Source organism: Mycteria americana, chromosome 1 (genome assembly GCF_035582795.1).
Source record: "Mycteria americana isolate JAX WOST 10 ecotype Jacksonville Zoo and Gardens chromosome 1, USCA_MyAme_1.0, whole genome shotgun sequence".
NCBI lineage: Eukaryota > Metazoa > Chordata > Aves > Ciconiiformes > Ciconiidae > Mycteria > Mycteria americana.
In genome coordinates, this window is record NC_134365.1 from 16073603 (window position 1) to 16098729 (window position 25127).

General features: G+C 38.7%; 1 protein-coding gene across 1 annotated transcript in view; it reads left to right on the forward strand.

Moving 5' to 3' along the window:
- Positions 1–25127, forward strand: part of PRKAR2B (protein kinase cAMP-dependent type II regulatory subunit beta) — a 92670-nt gene that overhangs the window by 16657 nt on the left and 50886 nt on the right. The window contains exon 2 of the mRNA XM_075491526.1: positions 14533–14568. Within this exon, the coding sequence (XP_075347641.1) occupies positions 14533–14568 (36 nt within the window). The remainder of the gene's footprint in view (positions 1–14532; positions 14569–25127) is intronic.

Genomic DNA, 25127 nt, shown 5'->3' on the forward strand with positions numbered 1-25127 from the left:
GCTTTCAGTGCTTGCCCTTGGAATACGGCATGGCCTGGGGAACAGGGCATTTTTTTTCAGAGGTGTGGGTTGCTAGTCTGACATGTAAGAAGTCAAGCAAGCTCATCCCTTAGTTTTTGTCTTTCCCTTTCTGATGCAGAGTCTTGACCTTTACTGTTTACCTGCTCTAAAAGAAGTAAAATTTCTTGAAAGGCAGTGGAGGTTGGGGGAGGACACCAGACACAGAGTAAAGAGTTTCTGTCATGTCCCCAAAGCAGAGAGTCAGTGCAAGACTCCAGATCTCCAGCTGCGGCTGTTGGTCTGCCTTTATTCTGTCTCTGTATACTTCCATGTTCAGTACCTGAATCTTAAATTATCTGCCCAGGTAGGTAACAGTAAATAGATTACATGAAAAAGTGTGTGTCAGACTTTTTGGATGGGTCTAGAGGGAAGGGATCTTTGGGTCATGACCACATACGTTTGTTACGATTGTTTTTAGCTGTATTTCAGGTAATGGTGTCATTATCAAATGTAATTTTGCTAGGGGAATCCAAACTGGGAGGGCAGTGGGTTGTTTTGTTTTTTTTTTTTAAAAGCCCTCTTGTGGAAGACCATTATTTGATGCCAGGAGTTATTTCATTGCCTGATGACTGATCAGCCCGTTGGAGAGTTTTGTTATCAAGAGTCATGGAAAGTTGGCCCCTGGTAGGAATCTCACAGATAGTTACAGAAGGAAGTCAGGACAACATTCTCAAGCTTTGCCAGCCAGGGGCAAAATGAAATGGGAGTGAAAGTGACTGTGATGCCAAAGTTTACTTACAACAGATGCAACTTTTCAAATGCTACCCAAACTATTGAGCGCAATGGAGTAGCACTGAAAAATCCACTACTGACTACTCAGACATTTCTGAATGTGATCCACAAGTAATGGAGCCATAAGACATAATGGAATTTAGTTTTACATCATCTCATAGAATGCTTTTAATGCTACTGCAGTGTAAGAAGAAAACAAATGACAGAAGATAGATCTTTGTATTTGTGCTTTGACCACCCCTTCTCTTGAGGGGCATTGTTCAGGTCCTACCAGTAATCTCTGTGTCACACTAACACAACAGAAGGTACTGAAGTAAATTGGTATCTGCAGCTTCCTTTGCCACCCCTCACCTCTCTTGCACCAGTCAATTGGTTCAGGACAGAAAAGTCATATCCTATTAACGTGTCCATAAGGTCTGTTCATACTGTGGGATCTCTTTGACCTCTCCGTTCTCTTGAGAAATGAGTTACTTGGTTTCAAAGGCTCCATAATCGAGGCACAGGTACAGACTCAGTAAGAAGCAGTTTGAGAATAAAGACTAGATTTATAAAGGGGCTCAAGTGACGTTTGGTATCATTATGCACAAATCTTACCTTTGGGGTACAAAAATCTCCACACCAAGTGAGGCAACTGAGCTCTCTATTCATTCTCTATACATATTCTGTGTAGTCTGGGCTATAATCCTGGAATGTTGTGGGGAAGTTCTGAGTTGTTACCATGGAAGAGAAAAAGGTTGAGATGAGTGCAGGCCTGGAAAAAGAACCTAAACAAAGGCATTATACCATATATATGCTATGCTATTTGCTGTTGTTTATGTCTTGGCATTGGGACAGTAACATGCAGCAGTGTGGGTCTGTGTTTGATCACGGTTATACAAATGCCGGCACGGTTGTATCAAGCCTGAGTACAAGACAGAAACTGTGCTGTGCTAGATATTATGCTGTGAGGTGCAACATATTCTGCATGCCTACATTTCTGAGAAGAGGGATAGCTGACAATGGGGTATTGTGTTCCAAAACTGGGAGTTAGCCATTCAAGGGAGAGCTTCAGGGTCAGGATGGTGGTGATCGTGGAGATGAGGTCCATGTTCTGTTTTCCCTTTTTTTGTTCAGTAGCTAGCTATCATGAGGCAATGGCTACAAGAAAGAGTGCTGCCTGGTCACTTGGAAAGTGGTCATCCCTAATTGCCACTATTCTTTACCTGCCCAGTTCAGGGGAAAATGACAGTCAGCTTGGCAATTTGGGAGGTGCACATTAGATAGTGGACTTCGCTTACATAAGTTTCTGCAGCTCTTTTGGCATCGTTGACAGGATGATATGTCTATGTGGTACTCCTTTGTGTGGCTCTTTATCCATAGGGAGAACAATAATTTGGTTTACTGGAAGTCACGGTAGCTCATTGTTAATGGACTTTTGCCATTATCTGCAATCCTTCAGTTGGTCTGGCAGGTTTCACGATGGCTTTGGTAGCACCTGCATTGCCAGTGCTGTGTTGACAGGCCAGTGTGCAGCTAGTTCAATATTAAACCTGTGAAGATTTGCGGAGCCACTTAGTTATTGCTGTCACCAGGGATTCTTTGGTGGCCTTCTCTACCCCCTTCCTTGACTCATAAAGCCATTCATGATGGTCAACCTGAATGACGCCTGGGGTCTCTATAGTTATTGCATCATCAGTAGTCTTGTGGATGTCGGTAGTGGTTTTGACTGTCTAAAAGGGAGGTAGAGGCTTGTGTTATTAAAGGTGAATCTATATCCCACCTTCTCCCTGGAGTCATGTTTGCATGCTGTCCTCCATGTTTGCAAGAGTAAATGAGAGCAATTATTGCAAGGGTACCTAAGGCCTGTGTTGAAGCAAGTGCAGCTACCAGCACCAGCTGTGCTTCATTCACTTGTCCCTGAGAACTGGAAAGGCCAAATCATGAAGGGTGCTTTGGTTAACAGCTTCACTGTAATCCCTGACAGCTGCTTGCAGTAATTTAGCATTACACATACATGGGAAGTGAACAGTAAAATCTTTTTTTTCTTTTTTTTTTTTTTCTTCTCCTTTTCAACCTTTGGCTCAACCTCTCAAATCTCAACACTTTAGTTTCTGGTAGCCCAGGCTTTTATGTTGCTGATGTTATCCAGGCCTGCAGCCTAAGAGTACAAGGATTTACTAGAAGCAGAAAAACAAAACCTAAAAATACCCCAAACCCGTTCTCAGAAACTATACCCTGACCTGTGGGACCTGAGCTTGGGGAATGTGTCAGCCGCCAAGTTAAGTGACTCCAGCGGATGTGTTCCTAGCTGGCAGGAGGACACTGGAAGTTTTTCATTTTGTTGTTGTTTTACTAGCTGGTTTTGTTGGCTGGCAGACAATGGACAGTTTGCCTAGTGGTGGGAAGTATGTTATTTGTAGGCTGTTAAACCAGTGAGACGTCTGACCAGAAAATGGGTGATATGCTCTGCCTGCAGACTGCGTTAGGTATTTTGTCAGTCAGCATGCTGGAGTCAGGAAACACTATCCTGCCATCGGTATCATCAGCAAGCTTCTTTTATGTGGTAGGAGTGAGGACAGAATAATGCTCTTTTTGGTCATGATATTTCTATTTAGATGCTTATATATACTTTGGTTTGTTCCCTCCCCCGCCCCTGTGAAACAGTCTCAATGCCAGTCTTCTCATTATATTCAAGCAATAACACTTGGTTTGGGCTTTTTTTTTCTTTTTCTTTTAGAGTCACTGTGCTCTCTGATGAGGTACATCTCTCAGCCTTTCTCTAAAACCAAGTGGGAAAATGTGCTTTGCCTCATGATCTGAAGGCTAAAAAAATTGTATATTTTAGTTCTGACCAGCTGAGAATGAGTTATTATGAATGCAAGAGAAACTTCCTTTAAGTACATAATGTTCTTAAAATATGCAAACTTTAAAATACACATCAAGTCCAAAATCTTAAATTTCACCAGGAAGTGAATAAGCAGGCAGTGCAGATTGCAGATCATATGTATTCATATACTGCTTCATCAAGGTACTGCGTAGCACAGGTTTCTGCCAAGGTAGTCCTAGGAAGCAGGCATAGAGTTTGTATAAAATCTTAACTTCAGAAAGTTTTAATGGTGCTTGCCCACGTAGGATTTGTTGTAATAACCTAATGGCAAAGTGACAAAAACATGAATAATAGTAGGAAAGCCCAAGTCTTAAAGGGTTTGAGGCTTTGGATTAAACATGGGTAGTATGAATGTGTATGGGAGAAAGCAGTTATGTTCACAGTTGTTAAACTGTATAAAATAGATGAGATAATTATAAACTCCACACAAAGGTGTACTCACTCAGAGAAGAATACTGACAGCCATGACATCTTCTCAACCCACCACCATCAGCAAGATTGCAACATTATTCCTTTGTAATAAATATAACTTGCAGGTGCTGTCAAGAGACAAAAAACATAGGCCAAAATTTTGTAACAAAAAAAGAAAAAAGAGCCCAAAGCACAGTTGTGTAATAGTTAAGGCCAGCTGTTGGCTACCGGGAATTCAGGAGAACAGGTCACTCTTATAAAATCTTGGGCAGTCTAGTGTTGCAGTTTGAGAGAAATATTGATTCAAGGACAGGTGCAAATTATTCTTCATCTTCTGAGATGGTGATCCTGAAGCCTGATGACATATAAAATGTCAATTTGATAGTTTTTAAAGATGAGCAGCACCACCCAACTGACTTGGGCATTGCTTGTAGAGCTTTGGCAGAATGACCACTCTTTCATTCTGACTAGGAACATGCATACATTAGTAAATATACTTCAGGCAGCAAAATTAGAAAGCAGAAAAGAACATGAAATTGGATCTAAACACCTACGCTGCAGTGTTAGAAAGCAAATAACCATAATATTCTTAAAATAGTTTATGAAATTTCAAGTGGAAAGAAGCCATTTACAGATGGTAGCAAGATAAAAGCATTACTGACATTTTGTATTGGATAGGGTTTAGTAGCAATTGTAAACTATGCTATGGCTATAGCAAAATATTCCTTGGAGATGGTAAAAAATTGCTTAGCAAAGAGGGATGTTACCACAAGTGGTGTTGGGGTATAGTGATCATATTTTAAAAAAAGACTAAAAAAACCCAGCCCACTCTGCTTGGCAGAAGTAGGTAGTTTGGCAAATTGTACAAAACAGAGGGTGAAAGAAAAAGGGGATCTATAGGTTGTGACCAAGCTAAAGCAGCACTCCAGGTCTTGGGTTTTGGCTCTGTGGGAAGACCTGGGTTTTCATAGCCCAGGGCATGTCCCAGGAAGCCTGACCTCCCTCATACACTTATTCCGTTGGTATTTTTAGGATTAATTTCATACTCCCTTTTTGCTTTAGAAATATACTGTCTCTGGTGGCTACGAGTCTTCTCATATACACGCTGTTAGTTTTCATCATATGTACTGAGTAACCTGGGGTTGAGTGCAGCAAGCACTCCAGGCCAGCACTTCTGCACAGGTACACATCTTCAGCTTGTGCCTAAACAAATTCTAGCACAAATTAACTTGTTACAGCCTCTGGTGTAACTGAGGATTAGAAATATTGCTGTGAATGATTTTTTAAAAATTTTTTTGTTTTGTTTTCTTATCTAGATGACTGATTGCTTTTAATGAGATAATGACTAAGTGTATTGGTCACAAGCAGTGACAAGGATGAATTTGTAAGGGGAAATGCGCTATGTGTAACATGCAGCACTGTGTAACAGAATGTATATTTCAGATAGAAAAATTCAGTACAGCAACATCTTCACTTAATACTTTTATGTTCTAACATGAGACATTAATCTGAAAGAAGTGATAGATTTAAAAAAGAAAAAAAAAAAAAAAGCCCAAATCTTGAACTAGCTGCTTGGGTGGGAAAAGTAAATACTCTCTCCAAGAGCAGCATTTCATTCCCATTAATGGGCTGTGACAGCCTGTTTCACTGCGTTGGGTCATGGGTCTAACACATGAGACAGGCATTTCATCTTTTTATTTTCAGTGTTAGTAATTACGTGCAGCATCAATTATTCATAAGAGCTGAAATCTCTTAACTGATAAAGTGGGAAAGATTTCTTTGCCTCTCTTTCGAGGTTTGTGTTATGACAGGTTAAATAACCAGCCAACTTATGGCATAATGACTGGCTGTATGTACATGTCAAAACATGACCATGAAAGTGTGCTGCTGCATAGTAGCGTTTTAAAAACAAATATTTTTAACATCAACACTAATTATAACCTGGAAATAATGTAAAAATCCTGAAATAATATATTAGATTCTCTCTTTATTAAGTGTTTTCAGGGACTCCATTTATAACATTGCTGTTTTCCTGATACTATAGTGATGTGTTTAAATGGACACACAGCATTTTCATCTTCAGCAAAGCAAAACCCAAGGTATCTATCCACATATTCAATTCATGTTCTTGTGTGGTGACATCTTAATAATCAATGAATTAATTTGCCAAAAATTTTACTGAGCTTTTTTGATGCGAGTTATCAAGTCAAGCTTTTAGGTTTTGAAGAAATAATTTGTGGCTTGTTACTGTGTAGTTGTCAGAGAGAGGTGAGGTAGGAGAGTTTGCTGTTTGGTTTTTGGTTTGAAGTAGCAACTCATGTGTATCACCTGGGAGATACACATTAGTATGTGGAATGAAATACGTAAAGAAGAGCAGCTTTCTTCTGTGCTGTTTTTGGCAGCCTTTTTTAATGATAGTTTATGTATTTGTAAGTATAAAATAAGTTGCTGGGATTCTTCATCTTTAGCTTTCTTTGAAAGTTATCCTAGGAGACCACAGAATCCTATGCAGCCTTTGGAAGTGCGTGGTGTTGGGTTTGGAAAAGGGCAATTCTAGTGTACTAGCACATAATTCTGGAAATATGAATTCCAGAGCTAAATCGCAAGGAGCACAAGGCAATTATCTGGTGTAGTTTTCAAATTATTGTGACTATAAGGCTTTCCCAGCTTTCTGGAGAAACTATTCTACAGTGAAATGGAACTCATTTTCCAGACTGAAAAATGAAAAGAAGTAATCTGTAGAGCCAATAAAAATCTCAAAATTCGGTTTTGACTAACTGCATCTAGGACTACAACCTCTTGTAAATTTAGTTTAGTTTTTTGCATATTATAAAAATGGGGATAACAGGATATTCTGTTTTCTGTATATTTTTATACTGTTACAGGTGTGTTGTCTTCAGAGACAGGAATAATTATGTATATATTTGTTGTGGTACAGATGGCTTTAAAATCTGTAAATATCATTTTTAATTTAAAAAAAAAAATCTTAGGGCATCCTATCTGATGTAGATGTTGGTGAGAGAAAATAGCTACTTTTCTTGCAACAGCCAAATTGTTCTCTCTCACTTTTTCTCCCAGTAGCATGTAAGTACTACCATTATAGCACCATTTCTTCCTTATCTTGGGCTTCTCAGTCGCTGTCTATGGAACTCCCTGAAAGCATGCATTTACTTCATGTCTCACTGCCTGCATTCTGCCTGTGTATATGAATGCATATATATGTACACATTCTGCCTCCTTGCGTACCTAGCAGCCATGACTCCTTAGGGAGCACACTCTTCCTACGAGTCCGTACTTGCAATGCCTTCCAGCAACATGCCCTTCTTTGGATGGAGCCAGATCCCCCTGCGTGCAGATCCTACCCTTTGAGGAGCTGTGGGAAACACTGATTTCCCCAAGGAAAATCAGTGGTTTGGAGTGGACTTAAGGTTCTCCTGAAATGTTAAGGTTCGTTTATTGGGAAATTCGGTGGCAGCTATGCTGTCTAACCTTTCAGGTTCTCTGGCTAGGTGTTACTTTCAGCATGCACCTGTGTGGCCGTGATTTACCCTTTCTCCTTGTGTAAAGGCCCAGCCTATGTGCTGTTCTTGAATTTTTGCTTTTAATAAAAAATATCATCTTTTGAGATTGACTTATTTGGTGAGGGAAATAATAAAATATATTTTACGTATTTCATCATTAAAATATTACTGTTGCTGTTAAATTTCTGGAAATTGAAACACGCTTACTTAGAAAGCTATGCTCTGTCTAACTACTGTATTGCAAGGGCTGTTTGTTTGTCTTCCAAATAATAGTTGCGTATTCCCTGGGCTCATCCCCTCTCCTCATTCCTCACAGTCGTCACGGCCTTTCACAGAGAAAAGATGAGAACCATTCTCCATAGACCTGACAACTCCCTTGTTTGTCAGAGTCATTTCTTCAAACTGTCAGTGAATGTACCAACCAGAGTCTGATAACTGGAAGGAAGAATAGCTCTGTTTCTAAAGTTATTCCAACTGCAACAAATTTCTTAAGGAGTACAGGGATCTATATTCTACAGTTTTATTACATAATTTATGTAATTTAATTTAACAGCTTGAGTTTTATCATCTTCCTAAATCTGTATTCTAGTACTATTTAATGTTTAGAGATTCTAAGCAAGAAAAGACCATGTACCTTGACCTTGGGTATGGTACCGAATAAATAATCAACTGTTAATTCTCCACTGGTAAATTATCTGTTGTGGGTAGTCTGTGGTATTGCGCTTGTGGATTACCTGTGCCATTGCTGCCCGTGCTGGTAGTGCTGCACAAGCACAGCTGAACTGCTTTTAGAGCCAGCTCCAGTGCTGCCCCATAGCTTGCCCCCTGTGCAGAGGCAACTTGAGTTGCCCCGATGATGTGCCTGCAGAGCTCAGCACGCAGAGGCATCTGGCTGGAGTTAGCTTTGGGAAGACTGTTTTGTTAGCCTAGGCTCAGCACCAGCCATGTTGAACCTACAGCAGCGCTGGAAGAGACAGGCGTGCCGGTGCTGAGACTGGCTGTGGGTGACTCCTATGGGTGAGAGCACACAGGGTGGTGGCAGTGGTGGTGCTTGTCCTGCCTTACTTGAGATTTTGTGAGGTCTTATTAGTGTGAAGGTACATTAACATAATTGCATTATTTTATGTCTGTTTCAACCTAGGAGTGCTCTGAAATAATCATTCTGCCTGGAATAATCCTGAATGAAAGTGGAAGTTTTCTGCGATGGAGGGAAATTAGAGGGGCTCCAAATTATTACTATTATTATTATCTATGGTGTCCCAGTCTATCATTGTCCTGGGTAATGGGGAGTTAACTATTTCATCCATTTGGGACATAAAAACATAAGTCTGACTAAGGCATGTATTTTAGAAAGGCATTCATTTAGATTTCATTTTTCTCTTGTTCTGATTAGTTCATTCTAATTAATCATCTGTTTATGAAAGAAGACAGGCTAATGTTAATTTGCATAATATAGGAATGTGATTACAATAGGCATCATTCAAAGTATTTCTGAAAGTTGCTGAACCTCTGAGAAATAGGTGAGCTTGGAACTGAAAAGGTGGAGCCTGTAGTGCCCATGATGCTCATCGGTTGAAACTTGGCCTGGGATTTTGAGATACGTCATGACAAAACATGCATAAACCAGGAATAACTCTTCTGAAATCACTAGAGTTAGACTATATAAAATCATGTGGTGTGTTGAGAGCAGGTTCTCAGTTTCTTGTTGAAATTTGGGCTATGTTTAACCCACTGACCTCAGTGAGGTCCTTGAGAGTTTTAACACTGTTTTGTGCTCAACAGGATAGAAAAAAATGTATGATTTGGCACTTTTGTTTCATAACCTCACTTGGGGCATTTGAGTCTCCCAGCCAAGGATGATACAGTATGGTGCAGATATTTCTGTTTGTGTCTACCCTCTAAGATATATTAGCGATATTCCTGCTCTGTAAATAGAGCTGGTTTTTTTGGGTTATGGGCTGCCAAATTTGAGGGCTTTAGACATGTAATGGCTGAATCTAATTGTTTGTTTGTTTTTTTAAGGGGGTTTAGCCCTTTGCCATGTCAAGAAATTACAGTGGCTAACAGAAAGTGGGGCTTGTGGAAAGTGTTCTAATTTTTACCAATACTGAAGATTAATCACTAATCTCCTGCCAGCCCTTGTCACTTGGAGCAGGTGTTTTGGCTTTGTGTATTTTGCTCTAAAAGAGCATTGCCTTGAGTTGCCATAAATGTGGCCTGAGCAGTCTCCTGTTGGCCTCTGTCCACTGGAGCAGCTGCAGAGAGCCAGGTGTGCTCACCCTGGCTTGGGCACACATGGGGTCCCCATGTGCTCTGCAGCACGGCCCAGGGTTGTGCATTTGCCTGGTTTGCAGACCTGCAGAAGGCACCAGTTTACAGGTCTGCTTGTTAGAGAGTGCTTGAGCATGTCCTTAGCAGCCCCTGGTAAGCGGAACCTCTTGTTAAATCCCAGGCTGACAGTCCCTGACTTCTTAGGAAGGCTGCATGTCTAATGTCTGCGATGTGTTTAGCTTCTTATTTCAGGTGACGTTAATGGCACAAGAATCTCTGATAGTTTCTGAAGCAAACTTGACTTTGAGCACTTAAATTGGGAGTCTGCAAAAAGGGACAGCTCAAGCTATCAGAACAAGTTAACCGTGTAGAGGATGCCCAGCTAGGAATCCTTTCTTAGTATTACCTTCTTAGTCTTGGTGTTCTGCAAACAATTCCATAGACCCCCATTTCCTCCTCTACTTACAAAATTATGCTGCTTTTATGGTCTGTTTTGCAGGGTGGTTGTGATGACTGCTTAATGCTCATAAAGAATAGTATGAGAGGTAAAGTACACTGGGGAAAGGAGCAATGGTTAGACAGTTGTTGAGTGATGGAAGAATTTTTAGTGCGTGCTTCATGGAGTTTGATGTTGGGTTTACAGCCTAGATTCTTGGTGAATAGATATATTAAAACATTTCAGCCTCTTTTGACCTTTTATCAATTATTTCTGTTTATTTACTTGATCTGTATTGCTAAAATATTTTAAAAACTGTACTTTTTTACAGTCATCTGAGAAAATGGTCATGAGTCATCTTTGCAAACGTGAATTTCAGTTACTGGCAAGTAACACCTTAGATGGTGGAATTTTCTCTTGTGTAGCACTAACAACAAAACAACTGTAGCATGTCACGTAAGGATTGATAGCTTGCACAGTTTTAGATGATAATTTAATCAAAACTTCATCAGGATGCAGACCCCTGACATTTCTCTTTTTTCCCCCCCTTTATTCACTTTCCCCTATGTAAGTTTGTGACAGATTTTGGTTGAGACAAACTAGAACATGAAGGGTCATGTTTAATATTGGAGTGACACCATGCACTTAAACAAGATCCTCTGTGCATAGCAGTACATTGCTCAGTTGTGGTGCAGCACTCTTTCTCTTACTGTAAAAAAATCAAATGTCACTGGACATGTTCTGAATTTATCTGCATGCCAGGTTACCCTTTATTGGGAAAAATCCCTGGATTTTGCAATGACAAGGTTTTGCAATCCATGTTTTTTGTTCCTTTTACATTTGCACAAGTCTGTGGTGGTGGTGGGGTATAGCTGTAAGTTGCTGTAAGTTACTGTAAGCAGTTTTTTTCTAGCAAGTTGTTTTATTGAATTATTCTGAGCAATCAACCCTTACACAATGTCACTATAACCTTTAAGATAAAGTATATTTTTGCTGTTAACTTCAGTAGCCACATAGGTATTGCCTCAAGCCCATTCCCTTCCTGAGTTTACCCTCACTAGAATATTGTGGTGCTGTGAACTGGTGTGTGTCAGCAGTGTTGCAAGCAGGGTGTTGTCAGGGCTGGGGTAGCCCTCTGACAAGGCTGCCTGGGTTTCTCATGGTAGGGAGCAGTCCTTGGGCAGCCTACAGAGGCGAACAGCCAGCTTCTTTCTGCTGTGCCTGCATGCAGGCACTGAAAGTCCTGAGAAGCTGCTCTGGATGTGGCTGAGAGGAGAGTGGTGAGCAGGGGTGTTGGGGAGCGGCCACAGCAGCAGCGTGGGAAGCATGGTACTTAAGCAACGCTTCTTGTGCATGTGTGTAGCTCGGGGCTTGAACCCGTGGATGTAAGTGCAATATCCCTGTGGCCTGTGAGCAGAATTTCAAAGCTGCCCTCATAGTTAAACCTGGATGCCAAGACTGTCTCTTGGCATGGTACTCTGTGGGTGCCACTTTCACTGGAGCCTTATGAATCAGGAGAGTCATCTCAGTCCAAACCTAGGAGTCAGCCTAGCCCAGAACTCAGTAAGGACAGGGGCTAAAAAAAGATATCCAGGGAAGATGATAAGCACAGGCAGAGCAAGTAGTGCTTCTTCCCTGGCAATCTCTCTGCTGCTCCTGATGCTCTGTGGCTCCAGGAAGAGTGTTTAATATCCCTCATTGAATATTTCTGCCATCGATTTGTCCATTTGTTTCTGAGCCAAGACTTTCACCTCCCGACATGTTTGAAAGAGATTTTAATATATTTTTTCTAATGGCTCCAGCAAAATGCTTCTTAGAGTTTCTTTTGCCCACCTTACTATGCTTATCCTGCCAGCCATTTTAGCGACCTGGTTGACCATGCATCTACTTTGTAGTGAAAATACCAGCTAAATTTCTGTAGGGCTGATGATTCTCTGAGACCTTCTTGTAAGCTAACGCCTCCATCTTTCTGAGCAACAAAAGTATATTGTGATTTGCTACAAGAGAAATAGAGAGTAGTTCAACTTGCTCCATAAGAAAGAACTGTGGGTGCTGGTTCTAAATCTTCCAGTAACACATTTGGATGACCTTCATGAAATCCCAGTCTGGGGAGGAAGGCTTTGCCTGGTTGCTGCTCAAACACTGATTATTCACATGAGCTCAAAAATAGTTGCTTATCAAGGTTCTGCCATTCTTGCTATTTTTTTTTTCCCTCACAGTAAATAATTTTTTAAATCTATTGTAAAATAAATTAAGCTTCCTGCAGCCAAATAAAAGAGTGAATTTAGATGCATGTAGCTGGAAAAGGACTTGTCTCTTTGACAGTCCCAGTAACTTGTTTCAAAGAGTAGTAGTCTCCAAATTATGTTAGTTTTGTGTTAGATGTTCTTTTTTTAATGTTGTATTATTTTTTGTGTTAGTAAAATGTGCTGAGGTAGCTGTCTAGAGGAATTAAATCTTCATATCTACAGGTGATGTACAGAACTGACAGCTAAAGCCAAATACCCTCCCTGAGTTTGGGGAAGGCTTTTGAATGGGAGCAGAGCACTATTTTATGCTTTCTCACTAGAAATACGTCCGATTCCAAATATATTTTTTTTTCATATGAGCACATCTGCTGAGAACTGCTGCTGATTTACACACTGGAGATTACAGCTCAGCCATCTCATGGTGACAGTCATGACTGGTGTCCTGAAATGAATTTGGCCCGTAATGCTAGCAACAAAATGAACAGTTTTGAGGAATGAAACAGCCCCCTGTATTACAAAACAGTAGTTGCATAAAATATGGTGTCTGCTCTAATAAAAAATGTGTCTAAATTTCTTGTCTCTTTATTTAAAAAAAAATTGTTGGGGGGAATTAGAATTCATGTTTAAAAATAACTTTGCTGGTTATGCTACTTTCTTGTTTGTTTATATATATGTTTGGGGTTTGTGATAGCTTATTCACCAGAGGTTTCTTTGCTCATGACTAGCACACTGAACCGCTGTAGTCGGGTTTCCTGGTGTATTTCGTGCCACTTGGACCTGTCACTACTGTATGTGCTTGCACAAACCATCTGCGACTGTGGTTCAGAAATTGTTGCTTTGCGCTGTTTTTTTTCTCCCCAAAGGAATAAAAAGTCAGTTTGCATCTCAAGCTGTTACTGTCTCTCCTATTTTCTCAGCAATTTTTTTTCTCTATATCTTGGCTTAGATGTTCAAGAAATGATGCATAACTCCCATGTACAATTAAGTGGGATAAAGTAACAAAATTCAATATTTCTCATTTTTCAATTCCATGTAAACATTAAGAGCAATTTTTAAGGTTGAATCTTAATATGCCCTGTAAGGGCATACATTTTTAATGTAGCTGCTGCCCACGTTTGAAATTAGGTCATTCAGATTTTCTTCTTACTGTTTATACCAGCAGCTAATGTATCACATGAAAGTAGAGTTCAAGACCAGTGTTTTATACTAATTAGAAGCAGACTGAAGGTTGTATTCGGAAGGCAAAACACAAAACTTTATTTCTTTATCTATTTTATCTCTAGTAGCTCTTGAAGAAACTGGTAAACCTGGAAATGAAATAGAGGAAAAACTGTAGAAGCAAGTTTTGAATCAGACTCCTGTCTTGTTTCGCAAATGTTTGCAGCATGCAGTTGGAGATGTGCCAACATGGCACTATGAAACAGTCATTTGCACTGTAAAACTGGGGTTTGGGTGGGAGTTGGCATTGTTATTGACTTACCCAAGGAGTTTTTAAAGGTTAGTCAAAGCAAAAATTGATCTTTCAGATGGGATTGCAAATTAGTCTTTTTCTCTATAGGACTATCTTTGGTGCCAGATTTCTAATAGGTATCTTTTGTAAAAGTAAAATTAATTTTTTTACATCTTTTTTAAATCCGTGCTTGTGTCATTGTTTGCAAGATGCCAATTTCTGTGCTCTCAATAAATAATGGAAATGCAGATCTAAATGTTTCACTGTCAGTCATAAATAGCAGTAAGTAACAGTAACTCTTAAGAAGCTGAAAAAGGTCTTGAAAGCTTACTGGGTACTATCTACCATCTCTTGTAAAGCTGCTTAAAAGTTTAAGTGTGTATGAAGTTAACATGGGTTTCTATAAAGATACAAAAATAATCGTTAACAGATTTTTGTAGTTGTTGCACTTTGAATGAAATATAACATTGTTATGTTTAAAGTGTGTTTAGACTATTACAAAAAGAATCTAATTGAAATGTCATGTTTTCTTTCAGCGCCAGTGATAAACCGATTCACCAGACGGGCATCAGGTAAGTTGGCTAAAGTTGCATGTTTCATTGGTCTACATAATAGTTGAAGCATAATGCTGATGGTGATTGTCATGTAAAACATAATATGACATTAGTCAGATTTCTTTGAACATGATTAACTTAGGTTAACCTCAGTTCAGAAAACGAGATAACAAAAAATGTAGCCAAGGTTTCAGGCCACAGAACTTGCATGAAACCTTCTGGTTGCTGTGGAATTTATGAAAAACATAAGCTTTTCTTTTTTCCTTTAAAGAAAATAATTTTAGTCCTAACAGAACTGAATTTTGAAAGCAGTAAGTGAATGTAGTCTGATGCAGGGTTGTCTTGCTTACTTCATAGACAGCCTGAAACAGCAATTTGGTGATCATCTCTTCATGAGAAAATGTACCACTGTGCTAGAAATCTCCCTGCGTTTTTCAAAACTGAGTTGGTTTGTGTATGTGGTGCGTTGTTCTGCTGTGCAGAGCTGGCAGATTGGGTCCTAGAAGCAGTATTGCCATGGTGGTGGTGTGTTGTGCTAGGAGTGCGCCTGCCTACCTTTGTGCCGGCTTGTGTATTCTTCAAGTTAACTTGGTTTGTGCCAGCTCAGAGGACTGTTTACCTTATTCCATTACACATAACAGATCCCTCCAAATTACATATAATTAAAAATTAACATTCTTGGCCTCATCTTATTGGTCTCCTGTATCACAGCCTTTAGGCTTCATTTTTGAGGCTTTTTCTCCTGAAGCACGAGGCCCAGAACCTAAGTCTTATTTGTTTGAAATACTATGAATCTGAAAGTTGGGTGTAAAAGCCGCCACTAAATGTAATGAGACTCATGACTGGCTCATAAGAGTCAGCAGAGCCAGAGATGCGAGCTGTTCCTAGTCATCTCGGTAAAAATCTAACTATAAAATGCTTAGTTTTAGTTTAAAATCTAACTATAAAACTAAAATTAGTTTAAAATCTAACTATAAAACGCTTTCTGTTCTCAACTGCAGATCATTTTTAGTAAATGTAACAAAGTTTGTATTCCATAATGCAGTAAGTCTATCCAGACATCTAATTTTGCTAGGTACAGCCTCAGTCAGATAGTTCCTTGTCAATATAAAAAATACTGGTGGATATAGTCAGGATTACTAAGGAACTGTATAGAAAAATGGAGGTTTGCATTTGCAGGATTGGTGTACAGCATATGTAGCACAAAGTAAGAAAATGTAATTAATTCCAAATATTCTCATGTTTTAAGTAATGATAATACATCATGAGGTACTGTAGCATGAAATGAAAGGAAATGATTCCTTAAGTAGCTCTCAGTAAGAGTGAGCAGGGCTTTATGCAAATTACATTGCGTGTTTTAAGGAAAGTTTTACTGTGACTGATTGATAGCTGACTTTAATGAATGCAGTCCTTATAACAGATGTGTGATAAGCTTTTGCATGTCAGTAGGAGAGTTTGATTGTTTGAAAAGCTAATACTTACTCAGGAAAAAAATCAGTTATTTTTAATGTTCATTTAAAAGGAAACTAAAAACATGTTAGAAGCCTGAAATTTTTGCACAGTTATTGGAGAAATAATTTCTATGGGCAATTAATATTTCATGTGTTTTGGTCTTGTGGAGAGATAAAACAGAGTTATCTTATTCAGAATAATGAGTCAAGTTGTATGGTATGCTCCAGATGTAAATCATGTGAATACACTTCAAGCTGGAACAAGGTAATACTGCAGTCTACTATATGTACTATTTTATTAAGTTTCTGGCAGCTTTAATAATAAAAATAATTATTTTTCAAACAAGAAAGCCCATGAAAGGTGATAGTTCTTACTTTTTTTCTTAAACACTAAATGACTACTGGAGAGGTACAGTACATTTAAAAAACTTGATTGATAAAATATAAAATCAAAAATATGAAACAGACTATGCTGATAATACAGACATTTTACAGGGATGTTTGCAGTCCTAACCGTATTTTTAGATACTTTTTAAAAATTGAACAATTGTTTGGCTACATTAAGGTAGTCAAGATATGTTGCAAGTGGAAAAGCCAGATAGCAGCTGGTTTTTTATGCTTGGTAGCTTAATAGCATTCTGTAATCAAAATTGATTCTCATGTTTAGGAAATGAGAGCCTGACCACGTGAAACATAGGGTTTTTCTCAAATACAAATTTCTCTTAATTTTAGGCCATTTAGCTAAGAGCTATTTTAAAATTTGAAATGTGCAAGATTGATGATTCTTGAGTGGTTTTGAAGATTTTCTTCTGATGAACATTACTCCAAGTTAATGACGAATATTTGGAGAGTTAGCTGTAGCACGTGGTTTCATGTTTCATGTGATCTAGTGATACTGCAGACTGATTCTGAGAGTGTGATTTTAGGGTCCCTGCCTTTGTCACGCCTCTGCCCATAGGTTGTCTCTACTTTCCTTGCATAGATCTAGGAGTTGTGCTGCCTGAGGGTACATTGATTTAAAGAAAATAGAAATACAGGAGGTTTTGGTGTGTTGATTTTCATTGGGTCTCCAACTGACCTGTGCTGTGGCTCTCAAATAACTACATCTGAAAGAGGGATAGTAATGGCTGCCTTTAGCCAGTGGTGGGATGGGGAAAGAGCTGAACTACTGACATCAGTTGAGGCAAAACATCCAATGATATCTGCAGTAAAGGCTCCTAGACTAATCTGCTAAAAGCTGCTTTTTGAGCTCTTGCAATGATAAGCAGGGAGAAGCCAGGAGATGACACACATTTCTTCACAAAGAACACTAATTCTCTACAGCAGATATCTTGATTTTGATATTTCTGTTATTCTTGGGATGATGCCTAGTATTTTACTTGGTGGCATAAGATATAGTTATTTTTCCTAACTGAGCTAGAAATTAAGCAGCCAGAGTTTAATTGCTGAAGCACCTGCTGAAAACAATATAGTAAGGCATTTATTATTTAACAGCTGTTCCTGTTAACATGCTGTGAATGTATTAATATACTGTCATTGGTATATAAAGGATAAAGGCATAAGTAAGCTAGGATCAATTAATTGTTCTTGAATTTAAATTCTTAAAATTTATTGAGCTACTTAATTTAGTATCTATTCTGTGTATTTATGCATATGTGTGTATATATGCAATGTGGGCTCTATACACAAAATACACGTATACCATAGTGCTGATGACATAGCTACTTACGGGCTAGTTAATAATGCACTCCATTGTTCTAGGCTATGCACATAATATAATAGCTATCATAGTCTTAAATAGAGGAGTTTAGCAAGAAAAGGAGATTAAAAATACTTTATAAAGCTAGAATGAACAATGAGACAGCTGCAAGTAGTTAATCCTTAATTTTTCTTTTTAAAATCTGGTGGGACTGAGATGAAGAGAAAGGATAAAAACTGTTGAGGCAATCAAGAGACTTGGATGGGAAGAAAGGGGGGCATGGAGGTAGAAGCAGCACTGAAGTGGAAGAGAAAGCTGTGAGTATGTTCATGAGGTGAAAAATGAGTGGAAATTCCTGAATAAGCTGACATAGCCAAGAGGTGCAGTTTCTGAATATAGACAGATATTTTCTTGCTATGGATGAGATTAGTTTTCATCCATCTAAGTATGAGAGACCTAGGGGTGGAAGGCTAACGTGGTTCTGTATGTTAGCAGAAGCATTGGGTTCCTGCCTTTCAGCATCTTGATGGATAGATAAACAAGCACATTATCTCATTAAATACTGGCAGGAGTTTAGAATAATGCAACAAACCCAGCATGGGTTTGCTACAGAATGAGCTTAAATTTATATTTGATAGATACCATTTACGGATGCTATTTATACCCATTTACTAGTATTATATACAAATGTATAATATCTTAATTAAGAAATAGATAACAGTCTATAAAGTTACTTCAGTTATGTAGCTGCTTAAGCTTCTGAAAGAGTGAAGAGAACCTAACTGAAGTTGCTGTGAGTTAGCCTTCCTAAGCCAAAAAGGACTTGTAGATAGGCTTATGGGCATCTGTGGGGCATCTCTTATTAACAACAGAGATAACTTCCTCATTCCTCTCCCCCAAACTATATCTAACTTCAAAATACCATTTTCGTCCTGTGGAAGGGAAATAAATGAAGCTTTAAATGTTGTTCTTTCAACCAAATGGGAAAGAGAAGTAGCTTTAATTATTTGCCAGCTTCTCCACAAAGCTCTAAACAAAAACAATTTAAATGTAGTCAACAGGCAGAGTACATCAGCTGAACCTCTAGGGAGAAACTGGGTTAGGTATATCTGGAATAACCTTGCAATCAAGGAGATACCACTATTGTGGAAAGAATAGAAGGAAACAGAGAAGGTGAAAACTTTTAGGCTTCTTCACCATGGATGCTGGTAAGGACCTCTCCCTGCCCAAAAAAAAAAGAGAAACACATTATAAGTAAACTGATGCTTACATTATACACCTACTGCATCAGCCATCAACCTAAGTGAGAAAGAGAGAGAGAATCTCACATGACACTAGAGGACATCTCTGTGCAACAAATATTATTATTTTTTCTTTATTTTTACTTCGGAACTTTTTTTTAATTTGCAGTTGTTGAAATTGGAAATATTTTTTGCCCCTTTACGGAAGTTTCTCTTAGAACCAAAACTCATTTTACTTGACTCTACAAATTTTAGGGTTACAAAACATCAACAGTTTAAAGAGAAAGAAGGAGATGCAACATTCTCTTTATTCTTAATTGCTTGAGGTGCCCAAAAGCCGTGATAATGGAATTGTCTAACACAGATGGTAGTTCATTTGAATTGGTAGAGAAGTTGTTTTAGTTCACTTCTGCTCGAGCCTTGCAATTATTTAAATATTTTCCAGCGAGAATTTCTGCAGGTTAGAAATATTTTCTGTTAAACTCAGTTGGCAGAAAACACTTAATAGGAAACCTATGACATTTGACAACAGAAATAAGTAAATCTTTTAATCGAAACACACTGATTAATTTCTAAGACCCTCAAGCTAGTTTTTTTTTTATTAAAATACTACATACACACAGTGAAACACTTCACAAACAAGTTAGTGAGTACTTTTATAGCATCATTATGTATAATGATGACATCAGTGGTGGGTTGTCTGTCAGATCTCAAAGCCCTGTGACTGCACAGCTGGGAGCAGGACAGTGCCACCGCATCAGAGACTGGACATATGCGTGCACACTTCGTCACACACAGGTCACGTTACCGGGCTGTCCCTACGGCATGACTGGCCCACGGCCCTTCCTGCCCAAGTTGGCTGCGGAGATGGGCGTTCTCAGCTCTCCCCATCTGACGCACAGGGCTCACGCCTCTGCCTGTCATATGATAGATGCCTGCGTTTTGGCACGCGTTCAGGTAGGAGGAGGGAGGTTCTGTGCAGCCCTCATAAAAGGGAAAATCTGGGAGCAAGTTTGCCAGAACAATTTATCTATTCTTCATTTCATTCTTCATCTTTGCGTAAGGTGCCATTAGGAAGAAAGTGACAAGATAAAAGTTTCGGGCTTCATTATTTTGAACAGATGTGTGGACTGTGGATTAGTCATGCCCACAGTAGCATTTACATATATCACTGCTAGTTTTTAATGATTTCTACAGAAAATGTGACAACCTACTTAAGAAACTACTGAATTTAGACCACGGGAGTCCTGTCAGTGAAGGAATGGCTAATTGCTTTCTGAAATTATATGTATGGAAGAACATAGGTGATATGAAATTTAATTGTTAAATATAAACTAGTATTTAGGAAGAGCAAATCGATACTGTTAGCCAAGAATAGAATACGCCCCTAGGAACAATATTTCATTCGTAATTTCAGTCTGCTTGAACTATATTGAGATTTTCTTAAAGAGATTGGCACCCACTTTCCTATGGCATGTTAAAAATTCTCGGAGAAAGGCAGCTAACTGAAATGAAGTGCTATTCCCTTTTATATAGTAAGGCAGAAGCTGGAGCTGTACCAAAAATAATGGTGAGGAATGAAGTAACTGCAAACTCCCCTTTGAAATGCTGAGGTAGGAGGCAGTGTTGTTGTAGAAGCATATCAAGTCATAGTGACAGAAGGAAGAATAAAGAACTTTATTGATGAACCAGTAATTCCAGTGTAGTTCTTCAAGCAGAGTTACTGGTTCTGCTTGTTCTGAGTGATGAATAACCCCCAAACTGAATTCAAGTGATGTTGGATTCATCTTTGTTCTCTGTTACACACATGTAGCCAATCCATAATTTAAAATGCCCAGTCCTTCTCAGGTTTTTTAAATAAATGGGGACATAGTCAGCTGACATACAGTAGTATCTATTACTAAAACTCAATTAAGCACTATGGCTGCTGTTGTAGTGGTGAGGAAAACCAGAAGAAAAAGTGCTGTCAGAACTTTAGGATGTATCTACATTGCACGACAGAGCACAGTAAAGAAGGCACCTAAGCTTATGGTAGCACATCAGTGTTGCAAGTTGTGGCTTACTGGAGGTCACAGAAGCAGGATATCTTACCTAAGTTCAGCCTGCTGAAGGGATTGTTAGACTGTGCTGACTTCTGCAGGGCTGCAGCTGTACATGAGTGCAGACATGTACTGTGCATCATTGTGTGAGCGGACATGCCCTTGGTTTACTTCCTGCTCCTCTTGCAAGGCAGTCACCGCTTCTGTTTCACACAGCTTTCCTACACAGCCGTGCCTCTTCCACCATATTCTATAACAGCAGCTGCCTCAATTGCTAATTGCTGAGAACATACTCTCTTCTTTATTTTGTGATTTTGCACAAATGCATTGTATAGTCTGTACTCTCCGGTTCTTACAGAGAATATTGTCTTTCCTTGTCATGGTCTCTCTCTTAAAGTTACCATCGTTGTAACACTTAAATCCTTCACGAACCTTGAGGAATTACCCAACACCCATTTCCGTTAACGAATGAGGAGTATCCTGAGCTTATAGGACTGGAGCATCAATATTCAAGTCATAATGTGTATCACTAATTTTGCCTGCATCAGAAACGGAATGCCCTACATGCAATCCCTGTTTTCTTTCCACAAAGCACGTAGCATCATAACTCCTACAGAGTATAGCTGTAATTGTATGTGCACAGCAGTTTAAAGATAAGGTGATTATATCTCTTTGCCCTCTGATATGCCTACACTGTATTTTTTTCTGTGTGTCACAGTGAAACTTGCAACTCATACTTCAGTCTGCTCTTGCAGGGTTATCCCATGGCCAATGTCACAGGGAGAAATGAGCCACAGAGTTTTCCCAAGAGTAGCCTCTGGTATCGGGTGCCACAAGAGCCGGTGGGACTTGTCTCTCTACTGAGCTTAGGCTGCTGTGTAATAACATGAGCATGGTTCACTGAGCTGTAGGCACCTTATAGCCACTGGGTCAGGCAGAATGCTGTGCTTCAGTCTGGTCCTGGTCCTGCTGAAAGCACATGTTTAACTCTTGAGAATGAAGAACTGATTTCAGTGGCCTGCCCCACAACACTTTGGGTCTGTGGAAAATTAGCGATAGAAGCTATTCCCCACCTAATCCATAACCAAGTGATCCAGCTTCCTTTCTTTAGTTTCTCTTGCGTAGTTTATTTGCTGTGCACTTCACAAGTCCTGCTGCAAATGAGACAGTCACAGAAACAAGAGTTTAATTTGCTCTGTCTAATCTCCTCTTATATTTTCTGGGAATTTGAGAAAAGTTCCTGTAGAAAAATTACATAATAACATAGGCTTAGGGGTCCTTAGAGAGCATGCATTATTTTCTTCCCAATGTTAACCACTGTTTTTGTTCAGAATGTCTAATAAAATAACATCATGACGTTAAACTTGGAGTACTTGTTCCTGACCTGTTGTTACCTTGAGATTTGTTGCTTTTGATGCAGATCTGAAGAAGAGCTTGTGCTCTCAGAAGCCTGTCTGCCTCCTTCCTGGTTCTGTTGTTTGGCTGTTCTAGTGAAAGGTTCTGCTGTGAAACTTTTTCTTCTCTAGATTGCATTGCATCTATACTATAACTATTCCGTGCTACAGTGTATAGTTGGACAGTAGTATTCTTATTAAAAAGAAAACAAAATTTACGCTATCTGTGCATTACTTCTGGAACTTTTTAAGTGGTTCATTTTCAACATTCATTTATTCCTTTATTAAACCTCCAGAATCTGACACATAGATTCTAGCAGGTTGTATCAAAGTGTTTCCTTGTATAGATCATGAGCAGAGGTTGAATACGAATTTTTCAGAGCCCATTTATGGAGCCGAGTTACAGAAATAGGCTAACTGTTGCAAATTAATGTCATGCCAGGTTTTAGATATGGCTATGCTTAAGCTGTTTTGTCATAACACTTTAACACTAAGCTTAATAAAAGAAGAAGAGATTGAGTAGATGCATATTATAAGTCTTACGCTGTGCGATAGGTTGCTATAGAGAGAGCTATCAATATTTGTCCCAAGGAGGTGGCAGGGAAGGAAGGAAATAAACAAATAGAGATTGCCCTAATTGTTACACACACAAATATTTAGGCTATGCTTTGGGGAAAACTTTCTAACTAAACATTTAACAAAGCAACAGACTAAACTGCTCAGGAATATTGTGTTATCTTAGAAGTTTTAAGGAAAGGTAAGATGTTTTTCTGCAGGGACAGAGGTGTATTTCATACTGCAGCAGTGCATAGGGATGATTTAGATGATTTCTTGAGGTTTCATCTGTATTTCTGTGTTTGTTTAGATGTCCTTGCAAGCACGTACTTCTAGACTGCATTTTATAGACTGACTAAAATGTACAGAGTAATTATTTTTAAATTGCACAATTTGGTAAAGCTAGATAGCAACTTCTTTAGAAAAAGGAGAGTTAGAAATGTGTTTTGAGTTCACAAATTACTGCATACACCCCTTTGTAGGAAATTGTAATTTTTCCTGCTGTTTCAGTATTACCTTTAGAAAGTATTCTGCATATAGTTTTGTATCAATAAAATCAATCACTGTAGTTTTTTCAGCTGTTTGGGCTGATCTTGTTTCAGATATATGAAACATAAACTGGAGGTTGGTGTTGAAATATGAATCAAATTTGTCTTAATGGGCTATTGCCCAGTCAGGTTGATGAAGAGCTCAGATATGCTAGCAAGGTACGGAGCTGTTAGACTGACTGACCAATTGCTTTAAACTCATTTTATGTATGTAACTAGTAAATAAGATGTGTACGGAAAAGTGCCACATTAGAACTTGTGTCTATACGCTAAGCCGTTCCCGCAGCCAGCAGTGTGGCCTCATCCATACTGCCGTTTGGGAACAGTCCCATTTGGGACTGTGCCAGGGACCACGCCAGAGCCTGGCTCCCCCTGCTTTCTTGGGTACTTAGGTCGGTGTAGTCTCCTGTTCTCTTGAGACTAGATAGAGGTCTATCTAAGGAGCTAAATTTTTTTTCCTTTTGTTTTAGATAGACCAGTATTTGGCACTCTCGTACTTGGAATATTTTAATGTAGTATCTAATATTTCTTTCATGACCAAACAAATGCATTATAGACAAAGAGGACATCATCTTCTTGCTATGTAACTAAGTAGTGAATAAATTCCAGAGAAAACAGGTTTTTATGACAAAACAGACTTTCTGTCAAAATAAATATAGAAATGAAGCCAAATGTTCATATTAATAACAATAAATATGGCTGTTATTTATCTGCAAGCAGTAGTTTGCACATGTCAATGATGATTGAATAAATGTACTAAAATTTCTTAATGGATGCTCTCAGATTACAGTGAGTGCTGTGAACTAGATGATATAAAATACAGATTATTCTCTGTTGTATTTTAATTTATCTTAATTTTATAGCCAGGTTTTTCAGATTAATATTTCCCCTCTTGTCTCCAGTTTAACATTTGACACACAACAAATTCTTCCTGTGTCTGACAACCTGTAGGTCATACTGTATTTTCTGTTGTAACTTACTTCCAAGTTTGCATTCACCATTGATAATCTCGGTGATCCCAATAACACTCCAGAATCTAAACATGATCAGAGAAGTTGTTAATCTTCCAATGCTTTTATCAGGATGCTCATAACTCATGATTTTGAAAGAAATAAAATAATTGCTATTTTTTTGAATGAGTATGCACATTACTGAAAGAAGCAGGAAGGATTTTAAAATTATTTTTTGAGCAAATGTGTATTGATAGTCATTATTTAATAATTCTGATTTTTAATCTCTAAAATATTTCAGTATCTGTGTCTATGATAAGCTCAACTTAGGTTGCTGTGCTATTTTGTTCTTCAACATTTGTATTTAGATGAGGGAGGTATGCTACCTCCACTATAGGTGACAGAGCATGAATCTGTAGGCTGTAGTATCTGCTTACCAGTTTTCCAAAACAATTCCATTCCATCTGTGATTTCCTGTGGTTTGACTTTTGTGCTGTAGAAGATTTGTTCTGGAGGATAAGAGATGAAAAAGACAAGGCATGTTTTACATAGTGAGTTGTTCAAAATGGAATATCGGTATTTGTGGAACACTTCGCTTAGCAAGCTTTCTTGTAGAACACCATAATACAAATGGCTTGGCCTTTGGCCTTCAAGTTTGGCTTAATATTTGGCAAGTACTACTTCTTTTAAATACTGTAGA